Source organism: Amblyraja radiata, chromosome 35 (assembly GCF_010909765.2).
Source record: "Amblyraja radiata isolate CabotCenter1 chromosome 35, sAmbRad1.1.pri, whole genome shotgun sequence".
Lineage (NCBI taxonomy): Eukaryota > Metazoa > Chordata > Chondrichthyes > Rajiformes > Rajidae > Amblyraja > Amblyraja radiata.
The window spans coordinates 20,466,715-20,489,146 of record NC_045990.1 but is presented as its reverse complement, the minus strand read 5'-3'; the positions used below and the strand labels follow the sequence as shown (position 1 = coordinate 20,489,146).

At 47.1% G+C, this 22,432-nt stretch overlaps 1 protein-coding gene across 1 annotated transcript in view; it reads left to right on the top strand.

Moving 5' to 3' along the window:
* Positions 1–22,432, top strand: part of LOC116991885 (latent-transforming growth factor beta-binding protein 2-like) — a 110,859-nt gene that overhangs the window by 59,606 nt on the left and 28,821 nt on the right. The window contains exons 6-9 of the mRNA XM_033050862.1: positions 2,189–2,341; positions 6,995–7,147; positions 11,481–11,633; positions 19,666–19,818. Coding sequence (XP_032906753.1) covers positions 2,189–2,341; positions 6,995–7,147; positions 11,481–11,633; positions 19,666–19,818 — 612 coding nt within the window. The remainder of the gene's footprint in view (positions 1–2,188; positions 2,342–6,994; positions 7,148–11,480; positions 11,634–19,665; positions 19,819–22,432) is intronic.

Sequence of the window (22,432 nt, the reverse complement as noted above, 5' to 3'; positions counted from 1 at the left end):
AAGACGGATCCAAAGTACCTGTTGAACTAATCTGCCATTTCCTTGTTCCCCATAATAAATTCACCTTTTTCAGTCTTCAAAGGTCCAACTTTGGTCTTAACTTTTTTTTTTCCCTCTTTACATACCTAAAGAAGCTTTTACTATCCTCCTTTATATTCTTGGCTAGCTTACCTTCGTACCTCATCTTCTCTCCCCGTATTGCCTTTTTAGTTTGTATTTGTTGCTCTTTAGACATTACCCAATCCTGTTGCTTCCCAGTCATCTATGCTACGTTGTATTTCTTCTCTTTCATTTTTATACTGTCCCTGACATCCCTTGTCAGCCACGGTCGGCCCTTACTCCCCTTAGAATCTTTCTTCCTCTTTAGAATGAACTGATCCTGCACCGTCTGTATTATTCCCAGAAATACCTCCTATTGTTGTTCCACTGCCATCCCTTCTTGGGTATTTTTCCAGTCAATTTGGCCAGCTTCTCCCTCATGGCTCCATAGCCCCCTTTATTCAACTGTTAAATTGAACAGTTTATCCACTCTTCTCCCTCTCCAATTGTAGATTCAACGACCATATTATGGTCACTACCTCCTAATGACTCCTTAACCTCAAGTTCCTTTATCAAATCCGGTTCATTACATAATACTAAATCCAGAATTGCCTTCTCCCTGATAGGCTCCAATACAAGCTACTGTAAGATTCCATCACAGAGGCACTCCACAAACTCCATTTCTTGGCGTTCAGATTTTCCCAGTCTACCTGCATGTTGAAATCTCCTATAACAAACGTAGCATTACCTTTACGACATGCCAATTTTAGCTCCTGATTCAACTTGGAGCCTCCCACCTCTCCTTACATTGCTGCCGTATATCAATTAGTCCCCCACCTTTTATCTACAAGATGATTCCAATTCAAAAGCTTAGATGACTCGGTTTTTCCTCACATTCTTTCTGATATTTGAGCCGTCTACCCGTGTGAAATGAATAAGCTTCACTCCGTCCACCTTGTTTGATCAGCATGAACTTTTCTGACATCTTTTATGGCCTTTCAAAGTCCGTTGACACTACCGTTCATAACATTGCTTTTACCCAACTGTGCCATGACTTGTGATTGACATCAGTTGCATCAAACAAACCAGTCAGAAAGGATATTATGGCAGGTTTGTTCCAAGATTTCCATGTTCTTCAGCCAGCGTGGCTTTTTATGTGGGAAATGAATCTGAGTTTTTTCATGATGTCACAAAGAGGATTGATAGGGGTAGGGCAATGTTGTCTAAATGGGCTTTGGAAAGTCTTTGACAAGGTCCCTCATGGTAGACTAGTCAGGAATCCAAGGTGAGTTGGTGAATTGGATGATGTTAGAAAGACCCTGTACATGTATAGGACAGGTTTGGAATCTGGCACAAAAAAGGAGAGTTGTCAGTGGGTCACGCAGCGTCTCTGGTGGAAAATGGACAGGTTCTGACCTTCATGAGGGCAGAAAGAATAGAAAGGAGATAGCCACTGCAAAGAGTGGGGGAGGGCTTGAGGCAAATGTGGCAAGTGATAGATGGATACAGATGAGGAAGGGTTAATTAGTAGATGGAGTGAGGTGGGGAAGGGAAGGATAGAGATAGGGTCCGGGAGGTGATGTGGAAACAAGAAAAGGCTGCGGATTCTAGAGATTTGAGAGGAAAGCAAGGTGAAGAGTGAATCAATATGGGAAAGGTAGTGGGGAATGGGAACAACGGAGGGGGGTAGAGGTCCACTGGGAGGGATGTGTGGCAATGGCCAGGTGGAGTAGGTGGGGGGAGGAGTGAGGGGTATTGTGAGAAGCAGGGGTAGGCAAGACGCCTTGTAATGACATAACACACTTCACAAAAAGCAGAAATAATCTAAGTTTGCTGATGTAGATGTGGGAGTAACAGAGGAGCAGAGAGGCAGCGGCTTTGTCCGTTTAGGCCTGGGCTGAGGAAATGTCCCTTTGCTCAGAAGGTTGTGAGTCCACCTGTTCGTCATTGTGGAGCCACAGTTGAGGACACACCAGGCTGTCATTGTGAATGTTGATTGAATCAAGGGATGGTGGAGATGGAGGGACAGGTCACGATAGGACCAGGAATGATCAGCTGTGGAGTGTGCGGGCTGGCATGGGCAACAGACCACTCATCCCTTCTTGGTTTTTATTAAAGCATGGATCATTTTTTCTCCTCCTCCATCCAGATGAGGATGAATGTATGGGACCTTCTGCACAAGCACTGTGTGGCAACAACGTTGATTGTCACAACACAGTGGGAAGCTACTACTGTACCTGTAAGGCAGGATATTTCCACCCGAGCAAACAACGTAACTTCACAGACAGCAGATGCTGCGAAGGTGGGTGGTGAGACTCATATTTTTGTATTAAATACTTTACTGTTTTGCCTCACTGGGGCGCTTGTGCTTTGAACTTGGCATGAATGGGAAGAGGCAAGGCCATAGCAGCAGGTTTCAGGTACATAACCATATAACCATATAACAATTTACAGCACGGAAACAGGCCATCTCGACCCTTCTAGTCCGTGCCGAACACGTATTCTCCCCTAGTCCCATATACCTGCGCTCAGACCATAACCCTCCATTCCTTTCCCGTCCATATAACTATCCAATTTATTTTTAAATTATAAAAACGAACCTGCCTCCACCACCTTCACTGGAAGCTCATTCCACACAGCTACCACTCTCTGAGTAAAGAAGTTCCCCCTCATGTTACCCCTAAACTTCTGTCCCTTAATTCTCAAGTCATGTTCCCTTGTTTGAAACTTCCCTACTCTCAGTGGGAAAAGCTTATCCACGTCAACTCTGTCTATCCCTCTCATCATTTTAAAGACCTCTATCAAGTCCTCCTTTAACCTTCTGCGCTCCAAAGAATAAAGCCCTAATATCCCCTGACTCCGCTATCTTTAAGAGCCCTATCTAGCTCTCTCTTGAAACTATCCAGAGAACCGGCCTCCACCACCATCTGAGGCAGAAAATCCACAGGCTCACAACTCTCTGTGAGAAAAAGTGTTTCTCGTCTCCGTCCTAAATGGTTTACCCCTTATTCTGAAACTGTGGCCCTTGATTCTGGACTCCCCCAACATCGGGAATATAGTTTCCTGCCTTTAGCATGACCAAACCCTTAATAATCATATGTTTCAATAAGATATCCAATCATCCTTCTAAACTCCAGAGTATACAAGCCCAGCCGCTCCATTCTCTCAGCATATGACAGTCCCGCCATCCCGGGAATTAACCTTGTTACCCTATGCTGAACTCCCTCAATAGGAAGAATGTCCTTCCTCAAATTAGGGGACCAAAACTGCACACAATACTCCAGGTGTGGTCTCACAAGGGCCCTATACAACTGCAGAAGGACCTCTTTGCTTCTATACTCAACTCCTCTTGTTATAAAGGCCAACATGCCATTCGCTTTCTTCACTGCCAGCTGTAGCTGCATGCTTACTTTCATTAAATGATGAACAAGGACCCCCAGATCCTGTTGTACTTCCCCTTTTCCCAACTTGACACCATTTACATGTTAATCTGCCTTCCTGTTTTTGCTACCAAAGTGGAAAACCTAACATTTATCCACATTAAACTGCATCTGCATTGCATCTGCCCACACGATCAACCTGTCCAAGTCACCCTGCATTCTCATAACATCCTCCTCACAGTTCACACTGCCACCCAGCTTTCTGTCATCTGCAAATTTGCTAATGTTACTCCCACTAGTCACTGCCTCCCACTGGTCGCTGACTACCATTCTGAAAGGGACCCGTTAACCCTACTCTTTGTTTCCTGTCTGCCAACCAATTTTTTATCCATGTCAGCGTTCTACCCCCAATACCTTATGCCCTAATTTTGCCCACTAATCTCCTATGTGGGACCTTATCAAATGCTTTCTGAAAGTCCAGGTACACTTTCCACTGGCTCTCCCTTGTCCATTTTCCTAGTTACATCCTCAAAAATTCCAAAAGATTAGTCAAGCATGATTTCCCCTTCGTAAATCCGTGCTGACTCGGACCTAACCTGTTACTGCTATCCAAATGTGCCGCTATTTCATCTTTTATAATTGTCTCCAGCATCTTTCCCACCACCGATGTCAGGCTAACTGGTCTATAATTCCCTGGTTTCTCTCTCCCGCTTTCTTAAAAAGTGGGATAACATTATCTACCCTCTTATCCACAGGAACTGATCCTGAATGTATAAAACTCTGGAAAATTATCACCCATGCATCCACGATTTCTAGTCACTTCCTTAAGTACCCTGGGATACAGACCATCAGGGCCTGGGGATTTATCAGCCTTCAGTACCATCAGTCTACCCAATACCATTTCTGCCTAATGTGGATTTCCTTCAGTTCCTGAGGAAGGACATTATTGCCATAGAGGGAGTGCAGAGAAGGTTCACCAGACTGATTCCTGGGATGTCAGGACTGTCTTATGAAGAAAGACTGGATAGACTTGGTTTATACTCTCTAGAATTTAGGAGATTGAGAGGGGATCTTATAGAAACTTACAAAATTCTTAAGGGGTTGGACAGGCTAGATGCAGGAAGATTGCTCCCGATGTTGGGGAAGTCCAGGACAAGGGGTCACAGCTTAAGGATAAGGGGGAAATCCTTTAAAACCGAGATGAGAAGAACTTTTTTCACACAGAGAGTGGTGAATCTCTGGAACTCCCTGCCACAGAGGGTAGTCGAGGCCAGTTCATTGGCTATATTTAAGAGGGAGTTAGATGTGGCCCTTGTGGCTCAGGGGATCAGAGGGTATGGAGAGAAGGCAGGTACGGGATACTGAGTTGGATGATCAGCCATGATCATATTGAATGGCTCGAAGGGCCGAATGGCCTACTCCGGCACCTAATTTCTATGTTTCTATGTTTCCTCTGTCACCCCAGATCCTCTGGCCACTAGTATATCAGGAAGCTTGTTTGTGTCCTCCTTAGTGATGACGGATCCAAAGTACCTGTTTGTCTCATCTGCCATTTCTTTGTTCCCCATAATAAATGCACCTTTTATAGTCATCAAAGATCCAACTTTGGTCTTAACTCTTTTATTCCACATTACATACCGAAAGAAGCTTTCACTATCCTCCTTTATATTCTTGGCTTGCTTACCTTCGTACCTCATCTTTTCTCCCCGTATTGCCTTTTTAGTTCGCTTCTGTTGCTCTTTAGAATGAACTGATCCTGCACCGTCTGTATTATTCCCAGAAATACCTGCCATTGGTGTTCCACTGCCATCCCTTCTCGGGTATTGTTCTAGTCAATTTGGCCAGCTTCTCCATCATGGCTCCATAGCCCCCTTTATTCAACTGTTAAATTGAACAGTTTATCCACTCTTCTCCCTCTCCAATTGTAGATTCAACGGCCATATTATGGTCACTACCTCCTAATGGCGCCTTAACCTCAAGTTCCTTTATCAAATCCGGTTCATTACATAATACTAAATCCAGAATTGCCTTCTCCCTGATAGGCTCCAATACAAGCTACTCTAAGATTCCATCACAGAGGCACTCCACAAACTCCATTTCTTGGCGTTCAGATTTTCCCAGTCTACCTGCATGTTGAAATCTCCCATAACAAACGTAGCATTACCTTTACGACATGCCAATTTTAACTCCTGATTCAACTTGGAGCCTCCCACCTCTCCTTACATTGCTGCCGTATATCAATTACAGTCCCCCACCTTTTATCTACAAGATGATTCCAATTCAAAAGCTTAGATGACTCGGTTTTTCCTCACACTCTTTCTGATATTTGAGCCGTCTACCCGTGTGAAATTAATAAGCTTTCCTCCGTCCACCTTGTTTGATCAGCATGAACTTTTCTGACATATTTTATTACATTTGATAGTCCGTTGACTCTACCGTTCATAACATTGCTTTTACCCAACTGTGCCATGACTTGTGATTGACATCAGTTGCATCAAATAAACCAGTCAGAAGGGATATTTTGGCAGGTGTGTTCCTAGATTTCCATGTTCTTCAGCCAGCGTGGCTTTTTATGTGGGAAATGAATCTGAGTTTTTTCATGATGTCACAAAGAGGATTGATGGGGGTAGGGCAATGTTGTCTATATGGGGTTTGGAAGATCTTTGACAAGGTCCCTCATGGTAGACTAGTCAGGAATCCAAGGTGAGTTGGTGAATTGTATGTTGTTAGAAAGACCCTGTACATGTATAGGACAGGTTTGGAATCTGGCACAAAAAAGGAGAGTTGTCAGTGGGTCACGCAGCGTCTCTGGTGGAAAATGGACAGGTTCCGACCTTCATGAGGGCAGAAAGAATAGAAGGGAGATAGCCACTGCAAAGTGTGGGGGAGGGCTTGAGGCAAATGTGGCAAGTGATAGATGGATACAGATGAGGAAGGGTTAATTAGTAGATGGAGTGAGGTGGGGAAGGGAAGGGTGGAGATAGAGACAGGGTCCGGGAGGTGATGTGGAAACAAGAAAAGGCTGCGGATTCTAGAGATTTGAGAGGAAAGCAAGGTGAAGAGTGAATCAATATGGGAACGGTAGTGGGGAATGGGAACAACGGAGGGGGGTAGAGGTCCACTGGGAGGGATGTGTGGCAATGGCCAGGTGGAGTAGGTGGGGGGAGGAGTGAGGGGTATTGTGAGAAGCAGGGGTAGGCAAGACGCCTTGTAATGACATAACACACTTCACAAAAAGCAGAAATAATCTAAGTTTGCTGATGTAGATGTGGGAGTAACAGAGGAGCAGAGAGGCAGCGGCTTTGTCCGTTTAGGCCTGGGCTGAGGAAAGGTCCCTTTGCTGAGAGGGTTGTGAGTCTTCCTGTTCCTCACTGTGGAGCCACAGTTGTTGAGGACACACCAGGCTGTCATTGTGAATGTTGATTGAATCAAGGGATGGTGGAGATGGAGGGACAGGTCATGATAGGACCAGGAATGATCAGCTGTGGAGTGTGAGGGCTGGCATGGGCAACAGACCACTCATCCCTTCTTGGTATTTATTAAAGCATGGAACTTTTTTCTCCTCCTCCATCCAGATGAGGATGAATGTAATGGAACTTTTACACAAACACCGTGTGACGCCAACACTGATTGTCACAACACAGTGGGAAGCTACTACTGTACCTGTAAGGCAGGATATTGCCATCCGGATAAACTAAGTAACTTCACAGACGGCAGAGGCTGCGAAGGTGGGTGGTGACACGCATATTTTTGTATTTTATATTTTACTGTTTTGCCTCACTGGGGTGCTTGTGCTTTGAACTTGGCATGAATGGGAAGAGGCAAGGCCATAGCAGCTGGTTTCAGGTACATAGAGGAATATTGGAAATCAATAGACACCAGGACCAATAGACGATAGGTGCAGGAGTAGGCCATGCGGCCCTTCGAGCCAGCACCGCCATTTAATGTGATCATGGCTGATCATCCCCAATCAGAACCCCGTTCCTGCCTTCTCCCCATATCCCCTGACTCCGCTATCTTTAAGAGCCCTATCTAGCTCTCTCTTGAAAGTATCTAGAGAACCGCCCTACACCGTCTCTGAGGCAGAGAATCCACAGACTCACAACTCTCTGTGAGAAAATGTGTTTCCTCGTTTTCCGTTCTAAATGTTTTACCCATTATTCTGAAACTGTGGGCCCCTGTGTTCTGGACTCCCCCAACATGGGAAACTGTTTCCTGCCTCAGCGTGTCCCAAACCCTAAATAATCTTATATGTTCAATAAGAATGCCCTCATCATCCTTTTAAACTCCAGAGGATACAACCCAGCCGCTCCATTCTCTCAGCATATGACATATACCAGGAATTAACCTGTAAACCTACACTGCACTCCCTCAACAGCAAGAATGGGCTTCCACAAATTATGGACCAAAACTGCACACAATACTCCAGGTGTGGTCTCACTAGGGCCCTACACAACTGCAGAAGGACCTCTTTGCTCCTATACTCAACTCCTCTTGTTATAATGGCCAACATGCCATTCGCTTTCTTCACTGCGTGCTGTAGCCTGCATGCTTACTTTCGCGACGCCATCTTGGCCACGAGGAGCTGGCCAGTACTCACCTGGACAGCCGGCCTTCACCGACCTCCATGTCGATGCTAGCGCTCACCTTCACCTGCCTACCGATGACTCCAGCCTCGCCGCTTCAACGGTAACTCGGACTTTCTCCCCCTCGCTGATTCCTCCTGACCGTCGCCGCCCCCCGGGACCGCCTAACCTCATCGCCGCGACCGGGCCCATCCGACATCGCCGTCGCACTGGGCCCGCCGAACATCACAGCCGCACCCGGCCGTCTTAACATCGCCGTCGCACTGGGTCCATCCAGCATCGCCGCCGGACCGGGCCCACTGAACATCGCCGTCGCACTGGGCCCACCTAATATCGCCGTCGCACCCGGCCTATCCAACATCGCCGCCGACCGAACCTACCGGGCATCGCCGCAGGACCGGGGCTCCCCGAACATGGCCGCCGCATCGCACCCTACCCATCTCATCGCCTTACCGGGCTAGCCGCGCCGCCCCAACGACCATCCGCACACCGGAACCTCCCACGCATCGCCCGCGGACCCCAACTCTAACTGCCCATGGACTCCCACCATCGGGTCCGCCGACCCTCGACACTGCACCTCCCTCCAGCAGCCCACAGCCGTCGCCTTAGCCTGGAGCCTGGACTCTGCACTGGGCCTGCAGCCTCTACGCTGCTAACTCCCACTCTTCTGGGTTTGACTCCACTGGGTCCAGTGCCTACGTCTGCCCAGCCTGGTTAACCTCAGTGGCAGTTCCACTGAATCTTCCCCATCCCCCTTTAACTATGTGACCTCACCCACACTACAAACCTCTCACCCCCTGACAACCCACCACCCCCCACGACACATCGCCTCGTCCCCAGTCCACCCACCTGTCTTCCACCGACCCCAAACCTCATCCCTGCCGGTGTTCACCACCCCCCCCCGACCTCCCCCTCTCCGACACCGAACGGTCTGTCCTCAGCAGAGGTCTTACCTTTGTCCCCCTCCATCCCCACCTCAATGAATTCCGCGCCCACCACGACTTGGGTCTCTTCTACGTCGCTCCGACTCACAGCGTTCTTCCACGGAAGGAGTCCTCGCCCCCCATTGATGACCCCTTTTCACGTCTCCAACGCACCCCCTCCTTGTGGAACCCCCCTCGTGGCCCTCCGGCTTTAGAACTCTTCATCCAAAACTGCCGTCGCGACATCAACCACCTCAACTTCTCCACTCCCCTGTCTCACTCCAATCTCTCCCCCCCTGAACGTACTGCCAACGACCCACTCCGCAACAACCCAGATTGGGTTATCAAACCCGCCGACAAGGGAGGTGCCTTGGTAGTCTGGCGCGCCGATCTCTACAAAGCTGAGGCCACGCGCCAACTGTCGGACACCTCCTCCTACTTACCCTTGGACCATGACCCCACTGACGAGCACCAGGCCACTATCTCTAGTAGCATCACCGAATTCATCAACTCCCACGCCCTGCCCGACCGAGCCTCCAACCTCATCGTTCCCCAGCCCCGCACGGCCCGATTTTACCTTCTCCCCAAAATCCACAAACCTGACTGTCCCGGTAGACCCATTGTCTCTGCCTGCTCGTGCCCCACCAAACTCATTTCCACATATCTTGACTCCATCCTATCCCCCTTGGTTAAATCCCTCCCCACCTATGTTCAAGACACCTCAGACACTCTCCGTCGTATCTTAAATTGAACAGTTTATCCACTCTTCTCCCTCTCCAATTGTAGATTCAATGACCATATTATGGTCACTACCTCCTAATGGCTCCTTAATCTCAAGTTCCTTTATCAAATCCGGTTCATTACATAATACTAAATCCAGAATTGCCTTCTCCCTGATAGGCTCCAATACAAGCTACTCTAAGATTCCATCACAGAGACACTCCACAAACTCCATTTCTTGGCGTTCAGATTTTCCCAGTCTACCTGCATGTTGAAATCTCCCATAACAAACGTAGCATTACCTTTACGACATGCCAATTTTAACTCCTGATTCAACCTGGAGCCTCCCATCTCTCCTTACATTGCTGCCGTATATCAATTACAGTCCCCCACCTTTTACCTACAAGATGATTCCAATTCAAAAGCTTAGATGACTCGGTTTTTCCTCATATTCTTTCTGATATTTGAGCCGTCTACCAGTGTGAAACTAATAAGCTTCACTCCGTCCACCTTGTTTGATCAGCATGAACTTTTCTTACATCTTTTATGGCCTTTCAAAGTCCGTTGACTCTACCTTTCATAACATTGCTTTTACCCAACTGTGCCATGACTTGTGATTGACATCAGTTGCATCAAACAAACCAGTCAGAAAGGACAATTTTGTCTGAAGAAGGGTTTCGGGCCGAAACGTCGCCTATTTCCTTCGCTCCATAGATGCTGCTGCACCCGCTGAGTTTCCCCAGCAACTTTGTGTACCTTCGATATTCCAGCATCTGCAGTTCCTTTTTGAACAGAAAGGACAATATGGCAAGTTTGATCCACAAATTCCATGTTCTACAGCCAGCATGGCTTTTTATGTGGGAAATGAATCTGAGTTTTTACATGATGTCACCAAGAGGATTGATGGGGGTAGGGCAATGTTGTCTATATGGGCTTTGGAAGGTCTTTGACAAGGTCCCTCATGGTAGACTAGTCAGGAATCCAAGGTGAGTTGGTGAATTGGATGTTGTTAGAAAGACCCTGTCGACGGATAGGACAGATTTGGAATCTGGCACAACAAAGGAGAGTTGTCAGTGGGTCACGCAGCGTCTCTGGTGGAAAATGGACAGGTTCTGACCATGAGGGCAGAAAGAATAGAAGGGAGATAGCCACTGCAAAGAGTGGGGGAGGGCTTGGGGCAAGTGTGGAAAGTGATAGGTGTATACAGATGAGGAAGGGTTAATTAGTAGATGGAGTGAGGTGGGGAAGGGAAGGATAGAGATAGAGACAGGGTCCGGGAGGTGATGTGGAAACAAGAAAAGGCTGCGGATTCTAGAGATTTGAGAGGAAAGCAAGGTGAAGAGTGAATCAATATGGGAAAAGTAGTGGGGGATGGGATCAATGGAGGGGAAAAGGGGTCCACTGGGAGGGATGTGTGGTAATCACCAGGTGGGGGGAGGAGTGAGGGTATTGTGAGAAGCAGGGGTAGGCAAGACTCCTTGTAATGACATTACACACTTCATAAAAAGCAGAAAGAATCTAAGTTTGCTGATGTAGATGTGGGAGTAACAGAGGAGCAGAGAGGCAATGGCTTTGTCTATTTAGGCCTGGGCTGAGGAAAGGTCCCTTTGCTCAGAAGGTTGTGAGTCTTCCTGTTCCTCACTGTGGAGCCACAGTTGTTGAGGACCTTGTGAATGTTGATTGAATCAAGGGGTGGTGGAGATGGAGGGACAGGTCATGATAGGATCAGGAATGATTAGCTGTGGAGTGTGAGGGCTAGCATGGGCAACAGACCACTCATCCCTTCTTGGTTTGTATTAAAGCACAGATCTTTTTTCTCCTCCTCCATCCAGATGATGATGAATGTATGGGACCTTCTGCACAAGCACTGTGTGGCAACAACACTGATTGTCACAACACAGTGGGAAGCTACTACTGTACCTGTAAGGCAGGATATTTCCACCCGAGCAAACAACGTAACTTCACAGACAGCAGACGCTGCGAAGGTGGGTGGTGACACTCATATTTTGTATTAATACTTTACTGTTTTGCCTCACCGGGGATCTTGTGCTTTGAACTTGGCTTGAATGAGAAGAGGCAAGGCCATAGCATCCGGTTTCAGGCACATAGAGGAGTATTGGAAAATCAATAGACAATAGGCAGTAGGTGCAGGAATAGGCCGTTCGAGTCAGCACCGCCATTCAATGTGATCATGGCTGATCATCCACAATCAGAACCCCATTCCTGGCTTCTTCCCATATCCCCTGACTACGCTAACTTTAAGAGCCCTATCTAGCTCTCTCTTGAAAGTATCCACAGAACGGGCCTCCACCGCCTTCTGAGGCAGAGAATTCCACAGGCTCACAACTCTGTGAGAAAAAGTGTTTCCTCGTTTCCGTTCTAAATGGCTTACTCCTTATTCTGAAACTGTGGCCCCTGGTTCTGGATTCCCCCAACATGGAGAACATGTTTCCTTCCTCTAGCGTATCCAAACACTTAATAATCTTATATGTTTCAATAAGATCCCCTCTCATCCATCTAAACTCCAGAGGATACAAGCCCAGCCGCTCCATTCTCTCAGCATATGACAGTCCCACCATCCCGGGAATTAACCTTGTAAACCTACGCTGCACTCCCTCAATAGCAAGAATGTCCTTCCTCAAATTAGGGGACCAAAACTGCACACAATACTCCAGGTGTGGTCTCACTAGGGCTCTATACAACTGCAGAAGGACCTCTTTGCTCCTATACTCAACTTCCTCTGTTATAAGGCCAACATGCCATTCGCCTTTCTTCACTGCCTGCTGTACCTGCATGCTTACTTTCATATGATGATGTACAAGGACCCCCAGATCCTGTGTACTTCCCCTTTTCCCAACTTGACAGCCATTTAGATAGTAATCTGCCCTTCCTGTTTTTGCTACCAAAGTGGATAACCTCACATTTATCGCATTAAACTTCATCTGCCATGCATCTGCCCACTCACCCAACCTGTCCAAGTCACCCTGCATTCTCATAGCATCCTCCTCACAGTTCACACTGCACCCAGCTTTGGTGTCATCTGCAAATTTGCTAATGTTACTTTGAATCCCTCATCTAAACCATTGAAGTATATTGTAAATACTGTAGGTGCGGTCCCAGCACCGAGCCTTGCGGTACCCCACTAGTCATTGCCTGCCATTCTGAAATGGACCCGTTAATCCCCACTCTTTGTTTCCTGTCTGCCAACCAATTTTCAATCCATGTCAACACTCTACCCCCAATACCATGTGCCCTAATTTTGCCCACTGATCTCCGATGTGGGATCTTATCATATGCTTTCTGAAAGTCCAGGTACACTACATCCACTGGCTCTCCCTTGTCCATTTTCCTGGTTACATCCTCAAAAAATTCCAGAAGATTAGTCAAGCATGATTTCCTCTGTAAATCCATGCTGACTCTGACCGATCCTGTTACTGCTATCCAAATGTGCCGCCATTTCATCTTATATAATTGACTCCAGCATCAAAGTAGAAACTTACAAAATTCTTAAGGGGTTGGACAGGCTAGATGCAGGAAGATTGTTCCCGATGTTGGGGAAGTCCAGAACAAGGGGTCACAATTTAAGGATAAGGGGGAAGTCTTTAGGACCGAGATGAAAAAACATTTTTCACACAGAGAGTGGTGAATCTGTGGAATTCTCTGCCACAGAAGGTAGTTGAGGCCAGTTCATTGGCTATATTTAAGAGAGAGTTAGATGTGACCCTTGTGGCTAAAGGGATCAGGGGATATGGAGAGAAGGCAGGTACAGGATACTGAGTTGGATGATCAGCCATGATCATATTGAATGGCGGTGCAGGTTCGAAGGGCCGAATGGCCTACTCCTGCACCTATTTTCTATGTTTCTATGTTTCTATCTTCTCCACAACCGATGTCAGGCTAACTGTCTATAATTCCCTGTTTTCTCCTGCCTTTCTTAAAAAGTGGGATAGCATTATCTACCATCATATCCACAGGAACTGATCCTGATTCTATAAAACTCTGAAAAATGATCACCAATGCTTCCACGATTTCTAGAGCGACTTCCTTAGGTACGCTGGGATGCAGACCAGCAGGCCCCTGGGGATTTATCAGCCTTCAGTCCCATCAGTCTACCCAACACCATTTCCTGCCTAATGTGGATTTCCTTCAGTTCCTGTCACCCCAGATCCGCTGGCCACTAGTATATCAGGAAGATTGTTTGTGTCCTCCTTAGTGAAGACGGATCCAAAGTACCTGTTCAACTCATCTGCCTTGTTCCCCATAATAAATTAACCTTTTTCAGTCTTCAAGGGTCCAACTTTGGTCTGGACTAATATTTTCCTCTTTACATACCTAAGGAACCACAACCACACCTCTGCTACAGCCACAGTCACTCAAGGCGTTCCCCAAGGCTCCGTACTCGGCCCCCTCCTCTTCATCATCTACATCCTCCCCCTTGGTCAGATACTCCGCCACTTCAACCTAGACTTCTACTGTTACGCCGATGACAGCCAGATCTACCTCGGCACCAAATCCCCCCACAACCCCCCCCCCCCCCCCCCCCCCCTCTCCCATATCAACTCCTGTTTGTCAGCTATAAAAACCTGGATGCAACATAACTTCCTCAAACTCAACAGCGATAAGACAGAATTCCTCCTCATAGGCTCCAAAGCCACACTCAGCAAAATCAATAACCCCACTCTCACCATCGACGGCACCACTGTCTCCCCATCTCCCCAGGCCCGCAACCTTGGCGTGATCTTTGATTCCACCCTCTCCCTTGAGCCTCACATCCGCCATGTCATTAAAACCTCCTTCTTTCATCTCCGCAACATCGCCAAACTCAGACCCTCTCTCACACCTCCCGCTGCTGAAAGACTCATCCATGCCTTCATCTCCTCCCGACTGGACTATTGCAACTCACTTCTCCTTGGCATCAGCTCCACCTACATCAACCGACTCCAACTGGTCCAGAACGCAGCCGCCCGACTCATCACCCACACCAAATCCTGGCATCACATCACTCCAGTCCTCAAACAACTTCACTGGCTTCCCATCTCCCACCGGATCACCTACAAAATCCTGATCCTCACCTACAAAGCCCTCCACCATCTGGCCCCCCCATATCTCACTGACCTCCTCTCCCCCTACCAACCCTCACGGTCCCTCAGATCCACATCAGCCGGTCTCCTCTCCATCCACAAGTCCAACCTCCGCAGTTTTGGGGACAGAGCCTTCTCCAGGGCAGCTCCCAGGCTCTGGAACTCCCTCCCCCAACTGATCCGCAATTCCGTGTCCCTCACCATCTTCCAGTCCCGCCTCAAGACCCATCTCTTCACCTCTGCCTATCCTTAGCCCCACGTCCCCCTCCCTTTTCATCTGTGCATTAATTGCCTCATATTGTGTTTTGAATTGAATTCTGTCTTTACTTTGTGTACTAGTCATGTCTCTACTATTTATTTCATTCCCCTTACATGTTTTTCCTCTACCTGCTAAATTTTTGTAAGGTGTCCTTGAGACTCTTGAAAGGCGCCCATAAATAAAATTTATTATTATTATTATTATTATAAGGAAGCTTTTACTATCCTCCTTTATATTCTTGGCTAACTTACCTTCGTAGCTCATCTTTTCTCCCCGAATTGCCTTATTAGTTCTCTTCTGTTGCTCTTTAGACATTATCCAATCATCTTGCTTCCCGGTCATCTATGCTTCTTCTCTATTATTTTTATACTGTCCCTGATGTCCCACGGTTGCCCCTTACTCCCCTTGGATCTTTCTTCCTCTTTGGAATTAACTGATCCTGTACATTCTGTATTATTCCCAGAAATACCTGCCATTGTTATTCGTCAGTCATCCCTGCTAGGGTATTTTTCCGGTCAATTTGGCCAACTCCTCCCTCATGGCTCCATAGCCCCCTTTATTCAACTGTAACACAGACACCTCCTATTTACCCTTCTCCCTCTCCAATTGTAGATTAAACTTGACCATATTATGGTCACTACCTCCTAATGGCTCCTTAACCTCAAGTTCCTTTATCAAATCCGGTAGGCTCCAATACAAGCTGCTCTAAGAATCCATTACAGAGGCACTTCCACAAACTCCATTTCTTGGCGTTCAGATTTTCCCAGTCTACCTGCATGTTGAAATCTCCCATAACAAACGTAGCATTACCTTTACGACATACCAACTCCTGATTCAACCTGGAGCCTCCCACCTCTCCTTACATTGCTGCCGTATATCAATTACAGTCCCCCACCTTTTACCTACAAGATGATTCCAATTCAAAAGCTTAGATGACTCGGTTTTTCCTCTCATTCTTTCTAATATTTGAGCCGAATACCAGTGTGAAATTAATAAGCTTCCCTTGTTTACCTTGTTTGATCAGCATGAACTTTTCTGACATCTTTTATGGCCTTTGAAATTCCGATGACTCTACTGTTCATAACATTGCTTTTACCCAACTGTGCCATGACTTATGATTGACATTAGTTGCATCAAACAAACCAGTCAGAAAGGACATTATGACTGCTTTGTTTCAAAATTCCATGTTCTACAGCCAGCGGGAAATGTGGGAAATAAATCTGAGTTTTTTCAAGAAGTCACCAAGAGGATTGATGGGGGTAGGGCAATGTTGTCTATGTGGACTTTGGAAGGTCTTTGACAAGGTCCCACATGGTAGACTAGTCAGGAATCCAAGGTGAGCTGGTGAATTGGATGTTGGTAGACAGACGCTGTACATGGATAGGACAGGTTTGGAATCTGGCACAAAAAGGAGAGTTAAACATAGAAACATAGCAAATAGGTGCAGGAGTAGGCTATTCGGCCCTTCGAGCCTGCAACGCCATTCAATATGATCATGGCTGATCATCCAACTCAGTATCCTGTACCTGCTTTCTCTCCATATCCACAAGGGCCACATCTAACTCCCTCTTAAATATAGCCAATGAACTGGCCTCAACTTCCTTCTGTGGCAGAGAATTCCACAGATTCACCACTCTCTGTGTGAAAATTGTTTTTCTCATCTTGGTCCTAAAAGACTTCCCCCTTATCCTTAAACTGTGACCCCTTGTTCTGGACTTCCCCAATTCCCCAACATCAGGAACAATTTTCCTGCATCTAGCTTGTCCAAACCCTTAAGAATTTTGTAAGTTTCTGTAACATCCCCCCTCAATCTTCTAAATTCTAGCGAGTACAAGCCGAGTCTATCCACTCTTTCTTCATATGAAAGTCCTTACATCCCAGGAATCAGTCTGGTGAACCTTCTCTGTACTCCCTCTATGGCAAAAATGTCTTTCCTCATATTAGGAGACCAAAACTGTACACAATACTCCAGGTGTGGTCTCACCAAGGCCCTGTACAACTGCAGTAGAACCTTCCTGCTCCTATACCCAAATCCTTTTGCTGTGAATGCTAACATACCATTCGTTTTCTTCACTGCCTGCTGCACCTGCATGCCTACTTTCAATGACTGGTGTACCATGACACCCAGGTCTCGTTGCATCTCCCCTTTTCGTAATCGGCCACCATTCAGATAATAGTCTACTTTCCTGTTCTTGCCACCAAAGTGGATAACCTCACATTTATCCACATTGTACTGCATCTGCCTTGCATTTGCCGACTCACCCAACCTATCCAAGTCACCTTGCAGCCTCCAAGCAATACCAATACCAATACAACAATACAATACCATTTATTTGTCATTTGAACCTCACATGAGGTTCAAACGAAATTTGGTTTCTGCAGTCATACAAGAAATAACCAAGACACACACCAACACAATTTACACAAACATCCATCACAGTGAATCTCCTCCTCACTGTGATGGAAGGCAAAGTCTTGTCTCTCCCCTGCTCTCCATTCTTCTCCCGAAGTCAAAGTCAAAGCCCACGGCGGGCGCCAGCAAGTCCGCGGCCATTTAAAGCCGCGTCGGGCGATGTAAGGCCCTGCTCCGGGTCTTGGTGTTGGACCCCTGGCAGGCGCTAGCAAGTCCCGCGGCTGTTTGAGCCATGCAGGGCGATGTAAGGCCCCGCTCCAGGCCACTTTCAACCCCGCAATTCGGGCGGGAGAAGTTACAGCTGCTGGTGCTCCGTGAGCAGTCTCCCCGCCGGGGACCCTGGTGTCACCATCCACCGGAGTCGGGTCGCAGCAGCGCGCCACCACAGCTCTCCACGCTCCCGAAGCCGGCCTGCTCCACGATGGTAGGTCCGCAGCTCCGCCGGCTCCGTGACTTGAGCTGTCGTTCCGGTTGGAGGCCGCTCCACGGCGCTAGGCCCCAACGGCAATGGAGACCCGACAGGGAAAAGGTCGGGTCCTCGTACAGGGAAGAGATTTTAAAGTTTCCCCCCACCCACCCCCGCCCCCCACACATATACATTTAAAATCCCACAACAAACTATACCCTAAAATGGACAACAACAAAAAAGACAGAATGACTGCAGAGGCCGCTGCGACATTGGTTGTGCCGCCCACCCATCCTCCTCCTCCTAGCACCCTCCTCACAGCTAACACTGTCCCCCAGCTTCGTGTCATCCGCAAACTTGGAGATGTTGCATTCAATTTCCTCGTCCAAATCATTAATATATATTGTAAATAGCTGGGGTCCCAGCACTGAGCCCTGCGGTACCCCACTAGTCACTGCCTGCCATTCTGAAAAGGACCCCTTTACTCCTACTCTTTGCTTCCTGTCTGCCAGCCAGTTCTCTATCCACATCAATACTGAACCCCCAATACCGTGTGCTTTAAGTTTGCATACTAATCTCTTATGTCGGACCTTGTTAAAAGTCTTCTGAAAGTCCAGATATAACACATCCACTGGTTCTCCCTTATCCACTCTATTAGTTACATCCTCGAAAAATTCTATAAGATTCATCAAACATGATTTACCTTTCATAAATCCATGCTGACTTTGTCCAATGATTTCACCACTTTCCAAATGTGCTGCAAATCCATCTTTAATAATTGACTAGCATTTTCCCCACTACCGATGTTAGACTAACTGGTCTGTAATTCCCCGTTTTCTCTCTCCCTCCCTTTTTAAAAAGTGGGATTACATTAGCTACCTTCCAATCTTCAGGAACTACTCCAGAATTTAAAGAGTTTTGAAAAATTATCACTAATGCATCCACTATTTCTGGGGCTACATCCTTAAGCACTCTGGGATGCAGCCTATCTGGCCCTGGGGATTTATCGGCCTTTAATCTATTCAATTTACCGAACATCACTTCCCGACTAACATGGATTTCACTCAGTTGTCAGTGGGTCAGGCAGCATTTCTGGTGGAAAATTGACAGGTTCTGACCTTCATGTGGGCAGAAAGAATACAAGGGAGATAGCCACTGCAAAGAGTGGGGGAGGGCTTGGGGCAAGTGTGGAAAGTGATAGGTGGATACAGATGAGGAAGGGTTAATTAGCAGATGGAGTGAGGTGGGGAAGGGAAGGGTGGAGATAGAGGCAGGAACAGGGAGGTGATGTGGAAACAAGAAAATGCTGCGGATTCTGAAATTTGAGAGGAAAGCAAGGTGAAGAGTGAATCAATATGGGAAGAGTAGTGGGGGATGGGAACAACGGAGGGGGGAGGAGGTCCACTGGGAGGGATGTGTGGTGATGGCCAGGTAGGGTAGGTGGGGGGAGGAGTGAGGGGTATTGTGAGAAGCAGGGGTAGGCAAGACTCCTTGTAATGACATAACGCACTTCACAAAAAGCAGAAAGAATCTAAGTTTGCTGATGTAGATGTGGGAGTAACAGAGGAGCAGAGAGGCAGCGGCTTTGTCCGTTTAGGCCTGGGCTGAGGAAAGGTCCCTTTGTTCAGAAGGTTGTGAGCCTTCATGTTCCTCACTGTGGAGCCACAGTTGTTGAGGACACACCAGGCTGACATTGTGAATGTTGATTGAATCAAGGGATGGTGGAGATGGAGGGACAGGTCACGATAGGACCAGGAATGATCAGCTGTGGAGGGTAAGGACTGGCATGGGCAACAGACCACTCATCCCTTCTTGGTTTATATTAAAGCATGTTTTTTCTTTCTCCTCCTCCATCCAGATGAGGATGAATGTATGGGACCTTCTGCACAAACACCGTGTGGCAACAACAATGATTGTCACAACACAGTGGGAAGCTACTACTGTACCTGTAAGGCAGGATATTTCCACCCGAGCAAACAACGTAACTTCACAGACAGCAGACGCTGCGAAGGTGGGTGGTGAGACTCATATTTTTGTATTTAATACTTTACTGTTTTGCCTCACTGGGGAGCTTGTGCTTTGAACTTGGCATGAATGGGAAGAGGCAAGGCCATAGCAGCTGGTTTCAGGTACATGGAGGAGTATTGGGAAATCAATAGACACCAGACAATAGACAATAGGTGCAGGAATAGGCCATTTGGCCCTTCGAGCCAGCACCGCCATTTAATGTGATCATGGCTGATCATCCCCAATCAGTACCCCGTGCCTGCCTTCTTCCCATATCCCCTGACTCCGCTATCTTTAATAGCCCTATCTAGCTCTCTCTTGAAAGTATCTAGAGAACCGGCCTCCACCGCCCTCTGAGGCAGCGAATCCCCAGATTCACAACTCTCTGTGTGGAAAAAGTGTTTCCCTCGTCTCCGTTCTCAATGGTTTACCCCTTATTCTGAATCGGTGACCCCTGGTTCTGGACTCCCCCAACCTTGGGGCCATGTTTCCTGCCTCTAGGGTGTCCAAGCCTTAATAATCTTAAATGTTTCAATAAGATCCCATCTCATCCTTCTAACCTCCAGAGTATACAAGTCCAGCCGCACCATTCTCTCAGCATATGACAGTCCCACCATCCCAGGAATTAACCTTGTAAACCTACGCTGCACTCCCCCAATAGCAAGAATGTCCGTCCTCAAATTAGGGTACCAAAACTGCACATAATACTCCAGGTGTGGTCTCACTAGGGCTCTATCCACTGCAGAAGGACCTCTTTGCTCCGATACTCAACTCTTCTTGTTATAAAGGCCAACATGCATTTCGCTTTCTTCACTGCCTGCTGTACTTGCATGCTTACTTTCATTGATTGATGATCAAGGACCCCCAGATGCTGTTGTACTTCCCCTTTTCCCAACTTGACATCATTTAGATAGTAATCTGCCTTCCTGTTTTTGCTACCAAATAACCTCACATTTATCTACATTAAACTGCATCTGCCATGCATCTGCCCACTCACTCAAGCTGTATATGTCACCCTGCATTCTCATAGCATCCTCCTCACAGTTCACACTAGCTTCGTGTCATCTGCAAATTTGCTAATGTTACTTTGAATCCCTTCATCTAAACCATTGAAGTATATTGTAAATACTGTAGCTGCGGTCCCAGCACTGAGCCTTGCGGCACCCCACTAGTCATTGCCTGCCATTCTGAAATGGACCCGTTAATCCCTACTATTTGTTTCCTGTCTGCCAACCAATTTTCAATCCATGTCAGCACTCTACCCCCAATACCATGTGCCCTAATTTTGCCCACTAATCTCCTATGTGGGATCTTATCAAATGCTTTCTGAAAGTCCAGGTACACTACATCCACTGGCTCTCCCTTGTCCATTTTCCTGGTTACATCCTCAAAAAATTCCAGAAGATTAGTCAAGCATGATTTCCTCTGTAAATCCATGCTGACTCTGACCGATCCTGTTACTGCTATCCAAATGTGCCGCCATTTCATCTTATATAATTGACTCCAGCATCAAAGTAGAAACTTACAAAATTCTTAAGGGGTTGGACAGGCTAGATGCAGGAAGATTGTTCCCGATGTTGGGGAAGTCCAGAACAAGGGGTCACAATTTAAGGATAAGGGGGAAGTCTTTTAGGACCGAGATGAAAAAACATTTTTCACACAGAGAGTGGTGAATCTGTGGAATTCTCTGCCACAGAAGGTAGTTGAGGCCAGTTCATTGGCTATATTTAAGAGAGAGTTAGATGTGACCCTTGTGGCTAAAGGGATCAGGGGATATGGAGAGAAGGCAGGTACAGGATACTGAGTTGGATGATCAGCCATGATCATATTGAATAGCGGTGCAGGTTCGAAGGGCCGAATGGTCTACTGCACCTATTTTCTATGTTTCTATCTTCTCCACAACCGATGTCAAGCTAACTGGTCTATAATTCCCTGTTTTCCTCCTGCCTTTCTTAAAAAGTGGGATAGCATTATCTACCATCATATCCACAGGAACTGATCCTGATTCTATAAAACTCTGGAAAATGATCACCAATGCTTCCACGATTTCTAGAGCGACTTCCTTAGGTACGTTGGGATGCAGACCAGCAGGCCCCTGGGGATTTATCAGCCTTCAGTCCCATCAGTCTACCCAACACCATTTCCTGCCTAATGTGGATTTCCTTCAGTTCCTGTCACCCCATATCCTCTGGCCACTAGTATATCAGGAAGATTGTTTGTGTCCTCCTTAGTGATGACGGATCCAAAGTACCTGTTCAACTCATCTGCCTTGTTCCCCATAATAAATTAACCTTTTTCAGTCTTCAAGGGTCCAACTTTGGTCTGGACTAATATTTTCCTCTTTACATACCTAAGGAACCACAACCACACCTCTGCTACAGCCACAGTCACTCAAGGCATTCCCCAAGGCTCCGTACTCGGCCCCCTCCTCTTCATCATCTACATCCTCCCCCTTGGTCAGATACTCCGCCACTTCAACCTGGACTTCTACTGTTACGCCGATGACACCCAGATCTACCTCGGCACCAACCCCCCCCCCCCCCCCCCCCTCTCCCATATCAACTCCTGTTTGTCAGCTATAAAAACCTGGATGCAACATAACTTCCGCAAACTCAACA